At 45.0% G+C, this 21,680-nt stretch overlaps 1 protein-coding gene across 1 annotated transcript in view; it reads right to left on the bottom strand.

Moving 5' to 3' along the window:
- Window positions 1-21,680, bottom strand: part of LOC111970443 (plexin-A1-like) — a 443,296-nt gene that overhangs the window by 373,953 nt on the left and 47,663 nt on the right. Inside the window, exons 2-3 of the mRNA XM_023997171.3 lie at window positions 8,590-10,000; window position 7,000 (exon numbers count right to left, since the gene is read on the bottom strand). Coding sequence (XP_023852939.1) covers window position 7,000; window positions 8,590-9,771 — 1,183 coding nt within the window. The 5' untranslated portion in view covers window positions 9,772-10,000. The remainder of the gene's footprint in view (window positions 1-6,999; window positions 7,001-8,589; window positions 10,001-21,680) is intronic.

Genomic DNA, 21,680 nt, shown 5'->3' on the forward strand with positions numbered 1-21,680 from the left:
TGTTCAGGGTCCTGTTGGTTCCAGAATTGGTGCAGCGGCACCTCAGAGAGAACAGTCTATGACTTTCGTGGCTGGAGTCTTTGACCATTTTTAGTGACTTCCTCTGACACCGATCACACTTTTAGGACTGTTCCATAGGTTCCATGGCACCAAGCAAGCTAAATCAAGTATTTAAAATGATTTTGAATAGCATTTGAAACAGGTCTGTTTGCAACACAGTCAATTCTGAATCTGATATTGAACCGTTATCCAACTCAACACAGTTCAATAAAATTGTATTTCCCCCACAATTGCCCCAGTGTGGAATATATTAAGTTATATTGAATTGAATAATGCCATGCTACATGATCAGAATCAGCAGAACATGAGTTAGACCTGACCTGTGTTTAAAAGAGATTGAGTGAGTGTTAGCGGATTGTATTATCGTAAATTCTTCAGTAGCCTATCTAGGCTTATCGTAATGTACATCAGTTTAGCGGAGGCTTCTAAAACGGCGTCTCAAATGGCATCCTATTCACTATAATGGTCCACTACTTTAGCCAGGGCTATACAGGGAGCCGGGTGCCATTTGGGATGCATTCTGTGTCTTTTGTGTGGGCTCTCAGGAGTGGAGGCTAATCTGCAGCACTATCACACTCCAGAGACTCCCTGCATGGGGAGAGGAGATATACATCCGCTCTCACTTTGAGGAGATCTCAGTTTAATAGTGATGTTATAGTATACACACACAGTCAAAAGAACATGGCGACAAACACATGCTGAAATTTGTCATGAAGAACCATGCAAACACACTTTCGAATGAATGACAAAAATGAGGACCGAGAGAAAGAGAGAAATGGATGAACGGATTGAGTTGTAGTCTTGTATTGTGTTAGTCTATTACAGACTCCATGAGCGCGTGCACATGCACACACACAAAATCACTACCGTGCTAATACTAATGGGTATTCTCCACCATTGTTATTCTCCTCCTATTCACTTACTGAAAGGCATATATGCCAAGATGTCACCTGACGTGGAGCTTCCTCTGGGATGCTACCAACCACCAGCTGGCGTGGCGGGTCAGTGGCAGCAGTAGAAAGGGCCTCCCTATCAACTTGTGGATGATGGAACGGCGCTGCAGTGAAGGTGACAGCACAGCGCCAGGGTGACGGACACCAATATTATTTGTGCTGGAGCATGCGTTCAATCATCTCCTCTCCTGCTGCTGCTGTGTAGCTGCTGGGAGACATGGCCAGTACAGGCGTTCTGTAGTTATCTAACCATTATTTCCTCTCTTCATCTGCTGCAACCACTTCTCTCCCGCTTTTCTCAACAGATATAGGCAGCAAAGGCTAGTTCCTGCTCTCTTTCTAGGGCTATTGCTCTCTAGCTCACTATATCGTCCCTCCATCTTTCTTCCCCCTCACTCTCTCCCTCCATCTCTGTCATTATCCTCCATCCACTTGTTTTCCCAATCTATTTATCTCTCTCCCTCGCCCCGTCTCTCTCCCTCGCCCTCCCCCGTCTCTCTCCCTCGCCGTCTCTCTCCCTTGCCCTCTCCCCGTCTCTATCCCTTGCCCTCCCGCCCTCTCCTCGTCTCTCTCCCTCGCCCGTCTCTCTCCCTCCCCCCTCTCCCTCCCCCCTTTACCTCGCCCTCCCCCACTTTCCCTCGCCCTCGCTCCCGCCCTCGCCCGCAGTGGGGAAATGTTTTTTATCGATCGCCTCTCAGAGTGGTGGAAGGTCATGGGATCACTAATAAAGCTCAGACAGATGAGGGCCTGAGGACACTGCCTGGGGTCACCTCCGCTAGCTGTGTGTGAGTAAGATACAGGATAAAATAATTACATAATAAATATTTACAACAACACGTGGGCACACACAGTCCATTTGCAGGGACAACAAAGGGAGCTGACAGTACAGAAGACCATCCATCATAATAGGCTGTGCCCGCCAGCCTGCCAATGGCCTGCCTCCGTCTGCCTCGCCTGCCAGCCGCCCTTCACCAGGGTCAACTGCTGACCTCATCTTCACCTCACGGAGCAATGGGCTGAAATCACCTCCAGATCTAAGGTCAGTTTTTGATGGTAGAGGTTAAAAGTGGGGGAGCGGAATGCTGATTCAAGACCTGTGCCTAGAGGATAACTTTTATTCACTGAGTCCTCATTGACCTAAGCCTGACCTAGGGTCACCATGGGGTCAAGGGCAAGCCAATCAGCTTAACGTAGAAGCCATTACATCACAGTTCCCACCAGAGCAGGAGAGCTTTGGCAACGATTGTTCTTCAAAAGCAGGAATTCAGAATGAGCTGTGTGACTGATTGGCTGACTACGCAGATTGTGGGGTGTTATTTGGGAGAAAAATCACAGAAAGTGGCTTTGAATAATCAGTTATCCTCCTAAATTAATGATGTGCATGAGGACAGGATATTTGTACACAGAAAGCCATAGCCCATTTCCAAAATTGTCAAAATAACGCTAAACAGAGAGAAGAAGAGTTGAAAAGAAAGGAGGAACAGGAAATCAACTACAGCTGAGGAGGAGTGAGGGGACAATCTGAGTGCCTCAACTGGGCCATTCACAACTCCCTCTCTTTTTCTCTCTCCCTCTCCTTTCTAGGTTGAGAGAGGACATACTGGCGGACTCAACTAGGCCATTCACAACCTTCTTTCCTTCTTTAGAATGTATAGTGTTTACAGCTGTACTCATCTCAACACCATTATGACCATATAAGGTGTACAGCTGTACTCATTTCAACACCATTATGACCATATAAGGTGTACAGCTGTACTCATTTCAACATCATTATGATCATACAGTGGTTCCTCCTTTAAAAGTTGTATTATACTGCGGCACACCCTGCGTGTTGCTGCAGCATTCTGTGGCATGTCATTGAATTCTCAGCCATTTCTTCTGTTACTGCAAGATATTGCTAGTTTGACCACCAGAGGGCATCTTTGAGAAGCATTTGATTGTTTTCCGTATTGGCATTACCATAGAATTTAAAACCTTTTTTGTAATAACATAGTATATGGGATTGATTTTAAGAAATGTGGCTTAATTAATTAGATTAATATTATGGTGTTTCCATTCAGAGAAAAATGAAAAACTAAACCCTCAGGGTTTCCGTTAGGATGGAATGGAAAATATGGCGCTGTACAACGTGATTGTCGGGAGTAGGCTACAAGATTGGAGGATTCTAAATTGTTTGTCTCCATTAGACAACTTTGTTCCAATATTTCTGTAAATCAGTGATATTTATTCCCATAGTAATTCGTTATGGATCCATAACTAAATCAACAATAGTCATTTTGAAAGAGTATTTTTTATCTTTATTTTGTTAACGAAATGTGGTTATTTGTTTATTAGGCTACTGTGCTCTGGTATTCTGCGCTCTGGTACACTCAGACGAGAGTGCTCTGAAATCCGTGTAGATAGTAGGCTGGACACATGAAATTTTTAACAACGTTCTATTCTGATAAAAAAATGGTTCATTGCATCCGCCGTGGTGCCCAGTTTCATATGATGACCATATTTCCCAGCTGCTTGCTGTCGTTTTGAAGTAATCGAGAAAAAACAGGCCTTATTTTAGTGCATTTTTCACCCTGCCAACTCCTATTATTGAGCACCGTGGTACCAACTCGCCTTCCGAACGCTCTATTCCCAGCTTATTGTTCAACGTCACAATGCCTGCTTCGCTATTGTTGGCAATGAGACCTGCTCACGTTGTTTTATAGTTAAAATGTAAACAACAAAAATAATAATTGGAACTCTGTGATCTTTCCATTGTTTTCTGTGGGGGACATATAGGCCTGTCTGTCTATTTCGCCAAATATCTCGCAATGTGTATATTTAGATTTTCTTTCCAGTCGGACTCCATATTAATCAAGAATCTACTCTTTCTAGTTATGTAAGCCTGGGCAGCTAGCTCGGGTTGTCATCAAATGCTAGCACCAAAATACTTTTTTCCCTTGGAACGCTAAGCTCCCCCCATTGTTTTCCTATGAAGCATGCCGGTCTATTTCGCCAAATATCTCACTGTGTATATTTTGTATTTTTCAAGTCGGGTGTAACCAGTGTGAAATGACTAGCTAGTTAGCGGGGTGCATGCTAATAGCGTTTCAATCGGTGACGTCACTCGCTCTGAGACCTTGAAGTAGTTGTTCCCCTTGCTCTGCAAGGGCCGCAGCTTTTGTTACCAAACGTTTTAGGGTCCATACACAGATTGGCTACATACTGTAGCTAGCATCCATAGGCTAACAGATATTTTATCCTCCACTACACAATAAGCAAGTAAATAGTTAGCTATGTTACTTCAGCTGCACTGCAAGGCAAGCTTACACAATTGTACATTCAATTTGCAGTAAATGCTTTAGCTAGCTAGATTCTTTACATCCACTGTTTCACAAGACGTGCTTCTACACCTGCATTGCTTGCTGTTTGGGGTTGTAGGCTGGGTTTCTGTAGAGCACTTTGAGATATCAGCTGATGTAAGAAGGGCTATATAAATACATTTGATTTGATTTGATATAAGGTGTACAGCTGTACCCACCGAGAGTGAGTGAGCGAGTGTGTATTGCATTCACTGTGTATTGCATTCATCTCAGCCTGGTGTGGTGTGTGTGCTCTGTAATGCCACGCACGGTGGATCAGTGGGAAGAAACCCAGCCAAGCCTCTGTCTTCCCTGTGGGGCCTAGCACTGCAGACAGCATCCGATCAACCCTCTCTCAATGAATTAGTGTCTGAGTCTGTGTGTGCGTGCCTCAGCCACTCGTTTGAGTGACATTTCACAAATTCTGGGGACAGGGCTAATGATGTCCCTGTTGGACTAAATCAAATCACTCAGAGGTTCCAGGAAGAAAGCAGGGTGAGTATGGGAACTGGGTTCAGTCAAGACGTGTCCCACCTCCTTTCGCTAATTACCACTGTTCTAAAGATGGCCCCAGGGAGAAGTAGTCGAAGGGGACTGAACCTAAATGCCAGCATCATGGCAGAGAGGTGTTGAAGAAGGCCCAAGGCAAAGCACAATGTCGGAGGTCAGCAGACTAGCTATTAATTGTATAGCATTCCAATGTATAGCCTGTTGTAGTATTACAGTATAACTGTAGTATATTTCAACAGGACACATATGTTGCCAAAAGTTCTAGAGGATACTGGGGCTGGGAATGGCCAGGGACCTCGCGACACGATATTATCACCATATTTAGATGCCGATACGATATGTATTGAATTGCCAGGGACCTCATAATACGATATCACCATATTTAGATAACGATACGATATGTATTGAATTGCCAGGGACCTCATAATACGATATCACCATATTTAGATGCCGATACGATATGTATTGAATTGCCAGGGACCTCAAGATACGATATTAACACCATACTTAGATGCCGATACGATATGTATTGCGATTCTTACGATTCTATAAGCATTGCAATTCGATAATAGGATGGTGTTCCAAACATATTTCTCACTACATGTCTGCTGCAGAGGGACAAGATAGATCATGAGAAGTTTTAATGTTGATCAGTCATGGGGGAAAAAAGTGCTGAAAACATGTTGGCTCACCACTTAAAAAGATAGAGAACAAGCAATTTATATTTTTTTATCGAGTCAGAATATATATAAAATTGTCAAAAATAAAATTTTGATATGTAACTATAGATTTTCTCCCTCATCACTACTAGCTATGTGTTTATATGTGCCTGCATTGCATAGGCTATGCATGTGTCCATCGCCAACATCTATCTGAGGCAAAATCATGATAATTGAAGTCTGGCTGTCCCAGAATGGCGCCGGAGGGGAGGGCTGCCATTTTACGGGCTCCTAACCAACTGTGCTATTTTGTAAAGTATTTTTTTTGCATTGTTAGTAACTTATTTTGTACATAAATGTTGTTGATACCGTCTCTTAGCTTCTGAACATCAGAACAGCGATTCCTAACCCCGAACTGAACAAAGATTTTTTATTTTATCAGTCCGACGCAAAGGATATACTGCTCCTCAGTGACGAGGACCAAATCCCCGCCATTTGCATGAGGAAAAGGCAGAGATACAGAGGGAGAAGGTCGGGGTGCCTTGTTAGGATTCGTAGGCGAGTGAGTAAATAGCCATTACCACCGGTTCTATTGGCCAATGTGCAATCACTGGAAAACAAACTCGATGATCTAAGGTCGAGACTATCCTACCAACGGGACATTAAAAACTGTGATGTCTTATGTTTCACCGAGTCGTGGCTGAACAACGACACGTATAGCATAGAGCTGGCTGGGTTTTCTGTGCATCGGCAGGACAGAGCAGCCACGTCTTGTAAGACGAGAGGCAAGATGTGTGTCTATTTGTCAATAACAGCTGGTGCATGATGTCTAATATTAAAGAAGTCTCGAGATATTGCATGCCTAATGTAGAGTACCTCATGATAAGCTGTAGACCACATTATCTACCAAGAGAGTTCTCAATTATATTATTCGTAGCCATCTATTTACCGCCACAAACCCATGCAGGCACAAAGACCGCACTCAACAAGTTTTATCAGGCCATAAGCAAATAGGAAAATGCTCATTCAGATGTGGCGCTCCTAGTGGCCGGGGACTTTAAAGCTGGCAAACTTAAATCTGCTTTACCTCATTTCTACCAGCATGTCACATGTGCAACCAGAGGGAAAAAAAACTTGACCACCTTTACGCCACACACAGAGACGCATAAAAAGCTCTCCCCTCCAGTTGGCAAATCTGACAAAAACTCTATCCTCCTGATTCCTGCTTACAAGCAAAAACTAAAGTAGGAAGTACCAGTTACTCTCTCAATATGGAACAGGACTTTTTGCTAGCACAGAGTTGAATATGTTCCGTGACTCATCCAATGGCATTGAGTATCATATCACCTCATTGATAACGTCATCCCCACAGTGACCGTACGTACATATCCCAACCAGAAGCCATGGATTACAGGCATCAGCCGCATCGAGCTAAAGGCTAGAGCTGCCGCTTTCAAGGAGCAGGACACTAATCATGACGCTTATAAGAAATCCCGCTATGCCTTCAGACAAACCATCAAACAGGCAAAGCATCAATACAGGACTAAGATTGAATCCGACTACACCGGCGCTGATGCTTGTCAGATGTGGCAGGGCTTTTCGGATTTCGGACTATACAATTTCGGACTATAAAAGGAAAACCCGAACTGCCCAGTGACACAAGCCTACCAGACGAGCTAAATGCCTTTTATGCTCGCTTCGAGGCAAGCAACACTGAAGCATGCATGAGAGCACCAGCTGTTCCGGACCACTGTGTGATCATGCTCTCCTTAGCCAATGTGAGAAATACCTATAAACAGGTCAACAATCACAAGGCCGTGGGGCCAAACGGACTACCTACGGGTCCCCAGATCCTCAAAGTTATACAGCTGCACCATTGAGAGCATCCTGACCGGTTGCATCACCGCCTTTATGGCAACTGCTCGGCATTTGAGGCGCTACAGACGGTAGTGCGTACGGCCCAATACACCACTGGGGCCAAGCTTCCTACCATCCAGGACCTATATACTAGGCGGTGTCAGAGGAAGGCCCACAAAATTGTCTAAGACTCCAGTCACCCAAGTCATAGACTGTTTTCTCTGCTACGGCACAGCAAGTGGTACGGGAGAGCCAAGTCTGGGTCTAAAAGGCTCCTTAACAGCTTCTACCCCGAAATCTATAAAAGACTGCTGAACAATTCATTAAATGGCCACCTGGACTATTTACATTGACCCCCCTCCTTTGTTTTTACACTGCTGGTACTTGCTGTTTACTATCTATGCATAGTCACTTTACCCCAACCTACATGTACCAACTACCTCGACCTTCTTGTACCACCGCACATTGACTTGGTACTCCCTGTATATAACCTCGTTATTGTTATCTAATTTTATTGCGTTACTTTAGTTTATTTAGGTAATATTTTCTTAACTATTTCTTGAACTGCATTGTTGGTTAAGGGCTTGTAAATGAGCATTTCATGGTAAGGTCGACACCTGTTGTATTAGGCGCATGTGACAAATAAAATTTGATTCGGCTGAAACTACGGTCTCTTCAAATTTGACAGATGTTCAGTGAGATTACAGTATGCCTTGCCCTTGTCTAACCACAAGGGATGCCATTACAGAGTTTAGGCCTTATGTTCAATACTCTCTGAAAATGCATAATAGAAATCAAAGAGAATCGAATGTGTGGGACATAGCAGAATTGAATCAGAGAATCAGATAGAGATCAATATTGTTTCTCTTTTCCTACTACCATTAACTTTGCTGATAACTTCTTGAGAGTAAAAATATACTTGCTATGCCTGTGATATGTGGTTGTCCCACCTAGCTATCTTAAGATGAATGCACTAACTGTATGTTGCCCTGGATAAGAGCTTCTGCAAAATGACTCAAATGTAAATGTGTTCAGAGGGCCACAGGACTCACTGAGTTGATGTGATGCAGGCATAGCAGAACTGAATCAGAGAATCAGATTGAGATCAGTAGCGTTAAGAGGGCCACAGGACTCACTGAGTTGATGTGATGCAGGCATAGCAAAACTGAATCAGAGAATCAGATCGAGATCAGTAGCGTTAAGAGCACTCACTGAGTTGATGCAGGCCAGTTCCTTGTTGAGCAGCCAGGGTAGTGAGAGCTTCCCCTCTCCCCGGTAGCAGGACTGGATGCGCTCCTTGATCTTCTCCTTGATGCGGCGCAGTGTGAACAGGCACAGGGCTGACTCCTTGGGCGGCTTTGCCCGGTTCTTCTGGCCCTGCGAGAACACTGTGAACAGGATGTCCTCGTCTTCGGAAATTCCTAAGGAGTCAGCCAACTGCTTGCCGGGACGGCTGAGGTAGGCGTCCTGGACGAGACGATACTCCACCCCATCCTTGGTGCAGCCAATGGGGAACTCCACGTACGAGTAGAACTTTGAGTCGTCCACACAGAGGCGGACGATCTTGGACGTGAAGAACTGTTCGCCAGAGGCGTCAGGCGAAGTGAGCTGAGTGTCCAGCTGCATGGTCAGGTAGTAGACAAACTGTTCGCTGCTGAAGCCGTAGATATAGTAGATGTCAAATGCAGGGAATTTGCTGAGAGTGTCCGAAGGGATCTTGAGCTGCGAGGAGACAAACTCGTCCTGATAGACAAAGCTGAACATGTCGGCGTTCTCCTCGTTTGACATCAGCTTGCGGCTGGAGAGCGTGGGGAAGTACTCGGACTTGCCGTCAATGGGTGTGCCGATGAAGAGCTTGCTGGCGGGGCCGTGCTGGGATGTGATGATGACCCCAGACATGGTGCCAGACTCGGTCACGCTGGACAGGTAGTGCTCCTTACGGTGGTGCGGCTCACCCAGTTTGAACAGGTCGTCCAGCCTGAGGAACTGACAGATTCCCTGGGAGGTGCTCCCGCAGGCGATGAGCCGGTTCTGGGCGTAGTCGATGAGAAGCAACTTGTTGATGTTGGTGGTCTGGGCAAGGTCGTGGGGGCACGACTGGACGCTGGGCGGGGGATAGCACTTCTCGTTATCCGCCACGGGTCCAGTCATGTGGCTCCGCAGCTTGGTGAGGTTGCTAGAGAGCTTGAAGATCCAGTTGACCGTGCCAACGTAAACCTCACCCGTCTTGTTGTGGATGGCCAGGTGTGTCAGCCCCCAGTCTGGTGGGGAAAAGGATTTGAAGGGCTGGGGTTGACCTCTGGTCAAGGACGGGACTGTCAAGAGGACCAGCACCCCCAGAAGGAGCAGGTTCACCAGGCGAGGGGCAACGAGTGACCTCAATAGGGGCCACATATCTGGGGGTTGCAGGAGACAAGTCTGGGGGAAGGGATGGGGGAGGTGGGTGGGTGGGTTCACTCCGGCACCTAGTCCGGATCTGTTTATGTCCTAGCTTATATTCCCCTGGAAGGAGGCTGGATGGGCTGAGGGGAAGAGGGGGAAATCTCCTATTTATCCGGTGTCTTTCTCTCTGTGTTCTGAGGTTTCATCCAGAGCATCATCCACAGCAGCACGGGTGAGAGCCCTGCAAGAAAAAAACACATTATGAGTCGCAATGGAACATTTCCTATTGATTATCTATCAGCCGGAGAGCCTATAAGCATGTACTGCAAAATTTAGACAAAAGTTAATAGGGCATTCACCCACCCCAGGTTAATAAATGATGCAAAGTGATATCCGTGACTACATTATGAAGGAAGATAGCTAGCGAGAGCCACAGGAGGATTACCAAACGCACGGTACAATAATGAGTCACACTGCAATGAGTTTAAGACACACAACATCCAGCCATTAATATTTCATAAGTTCAACAGTATCGTGAAGGATCAGAGATGGTCTGCTTAGAAAATTGCCAGAGGGGGCACCCTACAGACGGGAGCAAGCCTAGTGGTTAGACCATTGGGCCAGTCACTGAAAGGTCCCTGGTTAGAATACCGGAGCAGACAAGGTAAAACATCTGTTGATGTTCCCAAGGCAAGGCACTTAAGCCTGTAAAACAACACATTTTACTACAATTATCTGGTGTATGTGACTATAAAACATATTTTTTTTCTATTGAAACCCTGCAATTTGTATCCAGGTCTGCTCCCTCCCAGGCCTCCCAGTGTGTGGGTTGCTGTATCAGGAAACTACCCAGCATCCCCCTCTTCTCCCAATTAGGGCCTTGTTCTGCAAATAGCATCGAGGCATGGTTCGCTTTACTCTGTGGCAGATCTGCAGCTCTCTGATGGCCAAAACATGTTGTTTGCTACCCTGAGGGAGGTGGAGTAAAAACAATGATGATTCAGCACCCTTACGCTGCAATCAGGATGTAGAGTACAATATAAGAGAAGAAAATGAATGAATGAGATGGATCTAGAGTTGAGACACGTATACCACATACATCCCAGAGAGATAAATTGCAGTTGTTGTCGTCGTCTGTTGTTGCGGCTCCAATAATGCAAAACCCGTTTTCCACTCCAGCCAAAGTATTGCTCGCCCACCAACCCAGTCATCCACTCCAGCCAACCCAGTCATCCACTCCAGCCAACCCAACCCAGTCATCCACTCCAGCCACCCCAACCCAGTCCTCCACTCCAGCCAACCCAGTCCTCCACTCCAGCCAACCCAACCCAGTCCTCCACTCCAGCCAACCCAACCCAGTCCTCCACTCCAGCCAACCCAACTCAGTCAACCACTCCAGCCAACCCAACTCAGTCATCCACTCCAGCCAACCCAACTCAGTCATCCACTCCAGCCAACCCAACTCAGTCATCCACTCCAGCCAACCCAACTCAGTCATCCACTCCCAGCAGTCAGATGCTAATTATCTGCTTCCCATCCAAACCGAAGTAGGCCAAATGTTCTGAGTTGACGTTCCAAGGCCCACTTTGCTATTCCCGGTGTGGGAGTGGGATTGACTGGATTTAGCGGCACTTAGCCCTAATTCCACACACCCCCCATCATCATCATATTCTCTAATGCTTCAAAATGAAGAGACGCTCATATGTGACATGTGCCAGCACTCACTCGGCTTCCATACATTCATTTAAATTAATCCTGTTTCATATGTAACCACAATGCCCCAAGAGTTGGATTCCCATGTCACAGAAGATCCACAAGACACAATATAGAGAGAGGAGGAACGGGCAGGGGGATTGATTGACGGGGGAGTGGAAGTAATGGACAAGGACTTTTCTCTTTCTTTTGGGTGTCCTCCAGTGACAATGATGGCAGAGAGCTTTGAGCTGGCTCGCCTCAGCGCTGCTTGACAGGCCAATTAAGTTCCGGCGATACCGGGACATTAGTTCTCTTGTAAATGCTGATTATGCCAAATTGTACGCAGGAACTCTCAGAGGCCCGGCTCAATTTCACCTTGACTATGAAAGTGTCGGCGGAGGGGTATTTTATGACTGAACTGAATTGGGAAAGATGAGAAACAGTAGGGAGGGAGGGGAGGGAGGGAGGAACAAAAGCATGAGAGATAGAGAAAATCAAACAGAGGAGAAGGAGGGGAGGGAGAATGAGGAATGTTATTTCTCCTTCCCTTATCTTCGGTTTTCCTCTGGAGAGTGATTGAGGGGTTGGCCTATCTGTCAATCACTCCCCAAGGATGCACGGAGGAACTACGGTCAGTTTACCAGTGTGTGTGTGTGTGTGTGTGTGTGTGTGTGTGTGTGTGTGTGTGTGTGTGTGTGTGTGTGTGTGTGTGTACACACATTGGAGGAAGATTCAGGGGGAAAATGTGCCTTTTTACAAACCAAAAAGTTTACCATTAAAATGCAGAGCAATTCCCACCCCTTTTCCTCCATCAACAGTGAGTGGAGGTCGGTACAAGACAGTATGGAATTGCAAACCATGGCAGCTCTAGTAACAGCAAGGTTCAGGGGGATTTGTGTCATCGAATTTCCACAAATGAAAGCCTGGACAAGATGAATGTGCTGTGGAGAAAGGGAGAAGCAGAGAGAGATGGAACAAAAGAAAAAGGAGAGCATCTGGAGGAGGCGACGACAAGAGAAAGGTGCTGGCAGGCAGCTCCACCTCAATTGAAATAAAGACCTGGCTTTCGGCTTCATGTCGAAAGGGGATACCTAAACTAATAAATGCACAGTGCCAGCCCAGCCAGTTAGCAGATATGGCTGTGCATCTATATTATTTATAAAAAAAGATTCACATGTGTAAGAGACTCCTCAACATAAGCAGGCGCAATAAAATGACGAGTTAGCTGATTAAAAAAAACACATTTCTTGTTCAGCGGTACAATCACGTCGCGCGCATCGAGAGCAGATGTCAATTTGAAGCGTGGCGTGGGCTGGCTAGCTCTTTTTCGTTCCTGTCATTTCCGTGAGCAAAAACGTGAGAGAGAGAACGAGAAAGAGAGAACGTTGTCTCTAAAGTAATTCCTCTTCATTTTCAGTCGACTTGGCGTAACAAAGCGTGAATAGAGCCATCTACCCAGAGTAATAAGGGAAATGCTATCACGGCAAACTGTGTCCAATGCATGCTATTGCAATGTCAGCTCACTCACAATGGCTAATTCTATAAGATGGAAGGCTGAAATGCATGCCAGGCTAAAGCCTATGACCATATCAATAGAGTCAGCTTTAGATAGGAGAGGAGTGAGCAGGTTGGTAATGGACACATTTCTCCCAAATCCCCGGATCCCTGTGGAATTATTGACAGATGAGGAAATTGTCAATCCCTCCCCAATAAAAAATTTGCCACCATGACCAGGTTAGTACAGATTTCCCCTCTCGTTTCTCAATTTTCCCTCTCTTCCTTTTACCTCTTCAGAAAAAGGCTGTAAAACCAGGCTGAACGCTATATCGGGGGAAGATCAGGAAAACATGTCAATCATTTGGTGCTTCAGCACGTTTCACCTTTTAACCCGTCAGTTAAGAATCTAGTGACATCTAGGCCCGCGCTGTAATCACATTCAAAAGGCAAAAACAGTACCGTGAACGTTTTCCTTTCGGGCTTTTCAAGATTGATTGGTTTTTATATCAGAATGACCCATCGATTGTTGTCCCAACATGCTTCCGTGTGGGTCCAGTCGGAATGGATGGTTACTCGGGGGGGGGGGGGGGGGTCACTTAAAAGTGTTTGTTTCAGTTTATTTGGTTTAACCAATCAACCCGCTCTCTCGCTCTGTGCCTCTCAACCTAGCCAAATAAAATAAAATGTATTTGTCACCATGCCTCGTAACAACAGGTGTTAGACTAACAATGAAATACTTACTTATGGCCCTTCCAACAACGCGCCACTTGGGCTCCCGAGTAACGCAGTGGTCTAAGACACTACATCTCAAAGCAAGAGGCGTCATCGCAGTACCTGGTTCGAATCCAGGCTGCATCACATCCGCCGCTGATAAGAATTTGTTCTTAACTGACTTGCCTAGTTAAATAAAGGTTAAATAAAATAAATACAAAAAACACAGGGAGAAATTAATAGAGAAATAATAGAAAAGTAAAACACGTAATAAAAAAGTTATAATAAATAGACAATGAGTAACGATAACATCGCTATTATATAGACGGGTTGCCTAGCAGCCAGTTGCATACAGCTCTTTGACGGAGCCGCGCTAAACCTGTTCGTTTAGATAATGGCCCCCGCTCGGCCCCGGCGCACAGCTGATTTATTGCCGGTGGCATATCAATTACAGCACTTGCCGCTCGATGAGGAGGGGAGAGAAGAAAAAAGCCAAGTGACTGACTCCTCGCACAGAGATCAAGCTAATTCTCTCCTTGCTGCATTTTTACATGTGGGTCACATCTGTGCCAGCGTAGGAAAACCAAGCGTCGCCGGACCAACGCTGCAGTAGTGTGGGAAAGAGAGAGAGAGTGTGAGAGAAAGAGAGTGGAGTCATAGAAGGGATGGTTCACGAAAACGGTAACCACACACAGCCTCACCACCACCAGCACTAGTAACCACACAGCCACATCACCACTAGCAGTGTAATCACACCGCCACAGCCTCACTGCCACTAGCAGTAGTAACCACACCGCCACAGCCTCACTGCCATCAGCAGTAGTAACCACACCGCCACAGCCTCACTGCCACTAGCAGTAGTAACCACACAGCCACATCACCACTAGCATGGTAATCACAGCCCCACAGCCTCACTGCCATACAGTAGTAACCACACCGCCACAGCCTCACTGCCACTTGCAGTAGTAACCACACCGCCACAGCCTCACTGCCACTAGCAGTAGTAACCACACCGCCACAGCCTCACTGCAACTAGCAGTAGTAACCACACCGCCACAGCCTCACTGCCACTAGCCAGCATACCACACAGCCACAGCCTCACCAACACTAGCAGTAGTAACCACACAGCCTCAGCCACACCAACACTAGCAGTAGTAACCACACAGCCTCAGCCAAACCAACACTAACAGTAGTAACCACACAGCCTCAGCCACACCAAAACTAGCAGTAGTAACCACACAGCCACAGCAACACTAGCTGTAGTAACCACACAGCCTCACCGCCACTAGCAGTAGTAACCACACAGCCTTAGCCACACCACAACAGTAGTACCTACACACAGCCACACCTAGACTACTGTAGCACACGAAGACACTCAGATGGAGTGGGCAAGCCTCAAACTCTAATCTTTACCATGCACTCAAAAACAACGCAGAGATTTGCCTTTGAGGGTCTTTGCGGTGTTAGAGTGGGGATGGGGGAATGGGAGCAAACCCCAAAACTCCTGTGTGAAGCTATACTGTTACACTGGCAATACGAAAGTGCCTATAAGAACATCTCCTCCCCCGTGGATTCAATCTCAACAAAGGCCGGGAGCACAATCTGCATACGGGTTACCATCCATATGGGTTATAGAGGTCAACCGTTTAATCCGAATGGCCGATTAATTAGGGCCGATTTCAAGTTTTCATAACAATCGGTAATCAGTATTTTTGGACACCGATTTGCCGATTAAAACAAAACAAAATTCACCTTTATTTAACGAGGCAAGTCAGTTAAGAACACATTATTTTCAATGACGGCCTAGGAACGGTGGGTTAACTGCCTTGTTCAGGGGAAGAACGACAGATTTTTAACTTGTCAGATCGGAGATTTGTTTTTGCAACCTTCCGGTTACAAGTCCAACGCTCTAACAATTGCTCTCCAAGAGGAGCCTGCGTGACAGGCTGACTACCTGTTGCGCGAGGGCAGCAAGAAGCCAAGGTAAGTTGCTAGCTAGCATTAAACTTATCTTATGAAAAACAATCAATCTTAACATAATCACTAGTTAAACTAGTAATGTCATCAACCATGTGTAGTTATCTAGCGTGTCCTGCGTTGCATATAATCGATGCGCTTACTTCGACAAACGGTGATGATTTAACAAGCGCATTTGTGAAAAAGCACTGTCGTTGCACCAATGTACCTAACCATAAACATCAATGCCTTTCTTAAAATCAATACACAAGTATATATTTTTAAACCTGCATATTTAGTTAATATTGCCTGCTAACATGAATTTCTTATAATTAGGGAAATTGTGTCACTTCTCTTGCGTTCCGTGCAAGCAGTCAGGGTATATGCAGCAGTTTGGCCCGCCTGGCTCATTGCGAACTGTGTGAAGTCCATTTATTCCTAACAAAGGCCGTAATTAATTTGCCAGAATTGTACATAATTATGACATAACATTGAAGGTTGTGCAATGTAACAGCAATATTTAGACTTAGGGATGCCATCCGTTAGATAAAATATGGAACGGTTCCGTATTTCACTGAAAGAATAAACGTTTTGTTTTCGAAATGATAGTTTCCGGATTCGACCATTTTAATGACCAAAGGCTCGTATTTCTGTGTGTTATAATTAAGTCTATGATTTGATAGAGCAGTCTGACTGAGCAATGGTAGGCAGCAGCAAGCTCGTAAGCATTCATTCAAACAGCACTTTCATGCGTTTGCCAAAGCTATTGCGCTGTTTATGACTTCAAGCATATCAACTCCCGGGATTAGGCTGGTGTAACCGATGTGAAATGGCTAGCTAGTTAGCGGGGTGCGCGCTAATAGCGTTTCAAACATCACTCGCTCTGAGACTTGGAGTAGTTGTTCCCCTTGCTCTGCATGGGTAACGCTGCTTCGAGGGTGGCTGTTGTCGATGTGTTCCTGGTTCGAGCCCAGGTAGGGGCGAGGAGAGGGACGGAAGCTATACTGTTACACTGGCAATACTAAAGTGCCAATAAGAACTTCCAATAGTAAAAGGTATATGAAATACAAATCGTATAGAGAGAAATAGTCCTATAATTCCTAGAATAACAACAACCTAAAACTTCTTACCTGGGAATATTGAAGACCCATGTTAAAAGGAACCACCAGCTTTCATATGTTCTCATGTTCTGAGCAAGGAACTTAAACGTCAGCTTTTTTTACATGGCACATATTGCACTTTTACTTTCTTCTCCAACACTTTGTTTTTGCATTATTTAAACCAAATTGAACATGTTTCATTACCTATTTAAGGCTAAATTGATTTCATTGATGTATTTATAATAAGTTAAAATAAGTGTTCATTCAGTATTGTTGTAATTGTCATTATTACAAATACACATTTTTATATATATATATTATTTATTTATTTTTTTTATTTTTTTTTAAATCGGCCGATTAATCGGCATCGGCTTTTTTGGCCCTCCAATAATCGTTATCGGTATCGGCGTTGAAAAATCATAATCGTTCTACCTCTAATGGGTTACCATTCATATGGGTTGCAAAGGGTCTGAATTTTTCAGGACATTTTCCATGGGAAGTTAAGCCCAGGAATTTGGGGAATATTTATTAAATTCATTTTTTTTTTTTTTTTGTGGGATACACATAAAGGCACTTCTAGGTCTTGTGGCATATTTTGGTTAAACTATCCCCAATTCAATGGAATTGCAACCCTCTGCATGCACAGTGCACTATTCCATCACATGTACAGCTGATTCTCAAAATCTTGCACACTAATGAGATGCTATTGAGCCCACACTACTACAATGTCTGAGCCAAGGACCACATGCTTTCTGGTAAGTTTTGATTACAATACTGGGTGGGGTGAATATATTTTCTATAACATTTTTAACTAGTGAATAGTAGTCTACAGCAAAGTGTGTTTAAATCATTTCTAACTTGTTAACAACTTCTGCTAGTTTGTTTCTGCTACCATGTGGGTTTTAGCTTGCTTGAGCCTGCTAACTGAGGAGTGTTAATTCACCTGTTTCCATACATGTTTCATACATGTTTACATGTTTCATTTTAAAACATTTATCTTTCAAAAGGAGTTGTTTAATCTAACTGCTTAACTATTTATCTGTACATGGAATTGTATTTAGAAAGAAATTACTAATTTTGTTCTAATGTTTACAGGAAAATAATGTGTGGAAACGGTTCACTGCAGCTAATGTAGAAGGAAAAGCTATGTACATTTGCAAATACTGTGCCAAATCATATGTGAAGAATGCAACAAAGATGCAGAATCATCTGGCCAAGTGCATAAAGTTCCCTCAGCGCTCAAAACAAGCAACCTCTGTCAAAAGTCCCTCTACTTCTATTCTATTCTACTTCTAAAATGAGGAATCAGACCCCTTTATGATAGCAACAGCTCATGGTCCTCCTGGAATCAGAAGTTTTTTGACTCCATGGAGTAACGTAGTCAGATAAATGCTGATGAATGTCTTGCTCGAGCTGTGTATGCAACTGGTTCACCTCTGATGCTCATAGGCAATGTGTATTGGAAGATAGTTCTGAATGTTCTTCGCCCAGCATACGCCCCTCCAACCAGACATGCTTTATCTACTTTTGCTGGATGCAGAGTTCAAGTGAAGGTCAAGCAAGAGAAAGCAGATTGTATTGCAATCATCTCTGATGGGTGGTCTAATATTCGTGGGCAAGGAATAATTAACTATATCTCCACCCCTCAATCAGTATTCTGCAAGAGCACAGACACAAGGGACAACAGACACACCAGTCTGTACATTGTAGATGAGCTGAAGGCAGTCATCAATGACCTTGGACCACAGAAGGTATTTGCACTGGTGACAGACAATGCTGCGGACATGAAGGCTGCTTGGTCTAAAGTGGAGGAGTCCTTCCCTCACATCACACCCATTGGCTGTCCTGCTCATGCATTGATTGAATCTGCTCCTCGAGGACATCATGGCACTGAAAACAATGGGTACTCTCTACAAGAGAGCCAATGAAATGGTTAGGTATGTGAAGGGTCATCAAGTTATTGCAGCAATCTACCTCACCAAGCAAAGTGAGAAGAATAAGAGCACCACATTGAAGCTGCCCAGCAACACCCGTTGGGGTGGTGTTGTCATCATGTTTGACAGTCTCCTGGAGTGGAAAGAGTCTCTCCAAGAAATGGCCATATCACAGTTTGCCGAGATGGACAGCCCCATCAAGAAGATCCTCCTGGATGATGTATTTTGGGAGAGAGTGGTAAGCAGCCTGAAACTCCTGAAACCTATAGCAGTAGCTATTGCACTGATTGAGGAAGACAATGCCATCCTGTCTGATCTTCAGACTGCTTGCAGATGTAAGAAGAAAAAATCCATACTGCCCTGCCCACTTCACTGTTGCTCCAAGCAGAGGAAACTGCAGTTCTGAAATGCATCAAAAAGCATGAAGACTTCTGCCTGAAGCCCATACACGCCGCAGGGCACATGTTGGACCCCAAGTATGCTGGCAAGAGCATCCTGTCTGATGCAGAGATCAACAAGGCCTATGGTGTCATCACTACCGTGTCTCGCCACCGTGGCCTGGATGATGGCAAGGTTCTTGGCAGTCTGGCGAAGTACACTTCCAAGGAAGGGCTTTGGGATAGCATTGCAATATGGCAGTCGTGCCAACATATCTCATCAGCCACCTGGTGGAAGGGACTTTGTGGATCTGAGGCTCTTTCCCCTGTTGCCTCCATCATCCTCCAAATCCCACCAACATCAGCAACCTCAGAGCGCAACTGGTCCTTGTTTGGGAACACACACACCAAAGCACGCAACAGGCTGACCAATACAAGGGTTGAAAAATTGGTGGCCATCCGGGCAAATTGGAGGCTTTTTGAGCTTGACAACGAGGCATCCTCAACCAGGTTGGAAAGTGACAGTGAAGATGAGGCCTCAGAGTCTGATGTTCAAGAGGTTGACATTGAGGAGGTCCAGGGAGATGACATGGAAGCCTGAGAGGAAGACAACGAAAGCTTTAGTTTCTAGACTATCATTTTACAGATGTACGTTAAAGGTTTTTGTGAAATGCGATAGATCATTGGGGATCATTCAATATTCCCTTTTGTTGTTCATTGAAATCATCCCATGTGAAGAGTCAACTCATTTAATTAAAAGGTAAAAGGTTTATGTTTCCATATGATATGGTAAATGTATTCAATGCAAAAAACATCTACATTTAAATGGTATTAATATTAATGTGCATATATTTCCATTAATTCCCACAGAAAGTTTCCACCTATGAATATTCCCAAAAATGTGCAACCCTAGTTACCATTCATATGGGTTACTATTCATATGGGTTACTATTCATATGTGTTGAGGAAAGGGGGTCATTTCAGACATGTATTCATTCTGCGGTTCACACACGCACACGAAAAGGCATGCAAGCGCACACACACGGGAAGTACAGAGGGCATAGGGTAGACTGGTCATTTAAAGCTTCATTAGCCCAGGCAATGAAACATATGCATAGTCAGACCAGGGCTGAATGGGTGGCAGGAAGTAGGAACCCACATTAAACTAATTATATATTCAACTCCTCAAGGTACTTAAGTCACAGACAAGATACCCGCCAATGATTCAAAACATTTTTCAGTCAAAATGTATTGTGAAAAAGGTTTTACAATTCAAGTAATTGGCTATTAATTAAATGCATTATTCCCAGCAGTAAATGGATAGTAAGTGTCAGTACACAGGATCAGTGATCTAACAGTGCATGGTCTGATAGAAAACTCTGTTCTGTCAGGCAACCTCTGCAAGGGGAAGAGCTGACTGGCATGGCTGGGAGGCATAAAAATAACTCAGGAGTTATTTTAATGCCAATGTAAATCACTTTAGTTGAGGATAAGCGTTGTGCCCTTGCTTCCACAGGTGCCCTGCCAAGGTAAACTTGAGCGCAGGTCTAGAGAAATGTTGACTTTATTTTATTACGTTAACTCTCAAGAAGCTGATCGCTGATCAGGATTTAGAGGATGCACGTTGCAAAAAAACTGGTTACACAGGTTACACACTGCCCCACCCCCACCTCACTCCCCTTCTGAAACAGGAACAGACTGGGGTTACATTCAGTGTGATGAAACATTATGAGGTGTTGCAGATAGGAATGCAAGCAGCACACAACAGGTGTCACATCCGCTCCACCACTAAAGCCTTGGAAAAACAGAAGAAGGATAACCAAGTCTTCCAATGACTGAACACAGCCCCAGTGTGCATCAGCATTTAGCCACCCAAGCATCTCCTCAAGCCCCCCCACAGGCCCTCTGCCCCTCTCGTTATATATTCTCCTCTACTCCCTCTGTCTTTCTCCCGCTTTCCCCCTCCTATCTCTCTTTCTCTGTTCATTTCTCTTTCCCATTTATTCTCTCCACCTCCCCATCACCACCATGCCCCTCACCTTCACCAAGGACTTGTCAAGGAAGGAAGGGAAAGCCCTGCTGCAGTCAGATATGATCAACAAACCACAAGGGTTTAGTTCATCTGAAGGTGCTCGCCGTGCTTGTGTGTTCTTCATGTGTATCCTCTTGATGTGGGCGGGTTTAATGCGACCGCTTGCCCACGGTATTTCCGGCTCGACAGCTACAGTCAGTGCCAGTTCTGGGTTCCTGACAGCTCAGCAGGAACTGTAGAGCTTGAGTTGCCACTGTTTGAATTTGCCTGTATTTTGTATGTTTGTGTTGCTCCTGGTTTAGGCTACGGGTACAACCCTGTTACGCATTGGCATTGCATGCTAGTTGGCAAGTTATTATATTAGTCACAAACTATCCATATCAGTTTCACATGGGGCTTTCCCTAGCGTGAACCGCCTTGATTTCCTCCATAATGTTAGTTGTTCGGTTCACTGAGTTAAACCTAATGAAACGCGACCTCTCCTCAGAAAGGTCTATTTCAAAATACCAGCGTCCTAATTCGTCGTCCCTATATTCTCCAACCCTTTCGCTCTTTTCCCATCTCATCTTTCGCTGTCCATGTTCATTTATGAGCTCCCCTGACCTGGACACCCAGAGCG

The sequence above is a fragment of the Salvelinus sp. IW2-2015 genome, linkage group LG11 (genome assembly GCF_002910315.2).
Source record: "Salvelinus sp. IW2-2015 linkage group LG11, ASM291031v2, whole genome shotgun sequence".
NCBI classification, from domain to species: Eukaryota; Metazoa; Chordata; class Actinopteri; order Salmoniformes; family Salmonidae; genus Salvelinus; species Salvelinus sp. IW2-2015.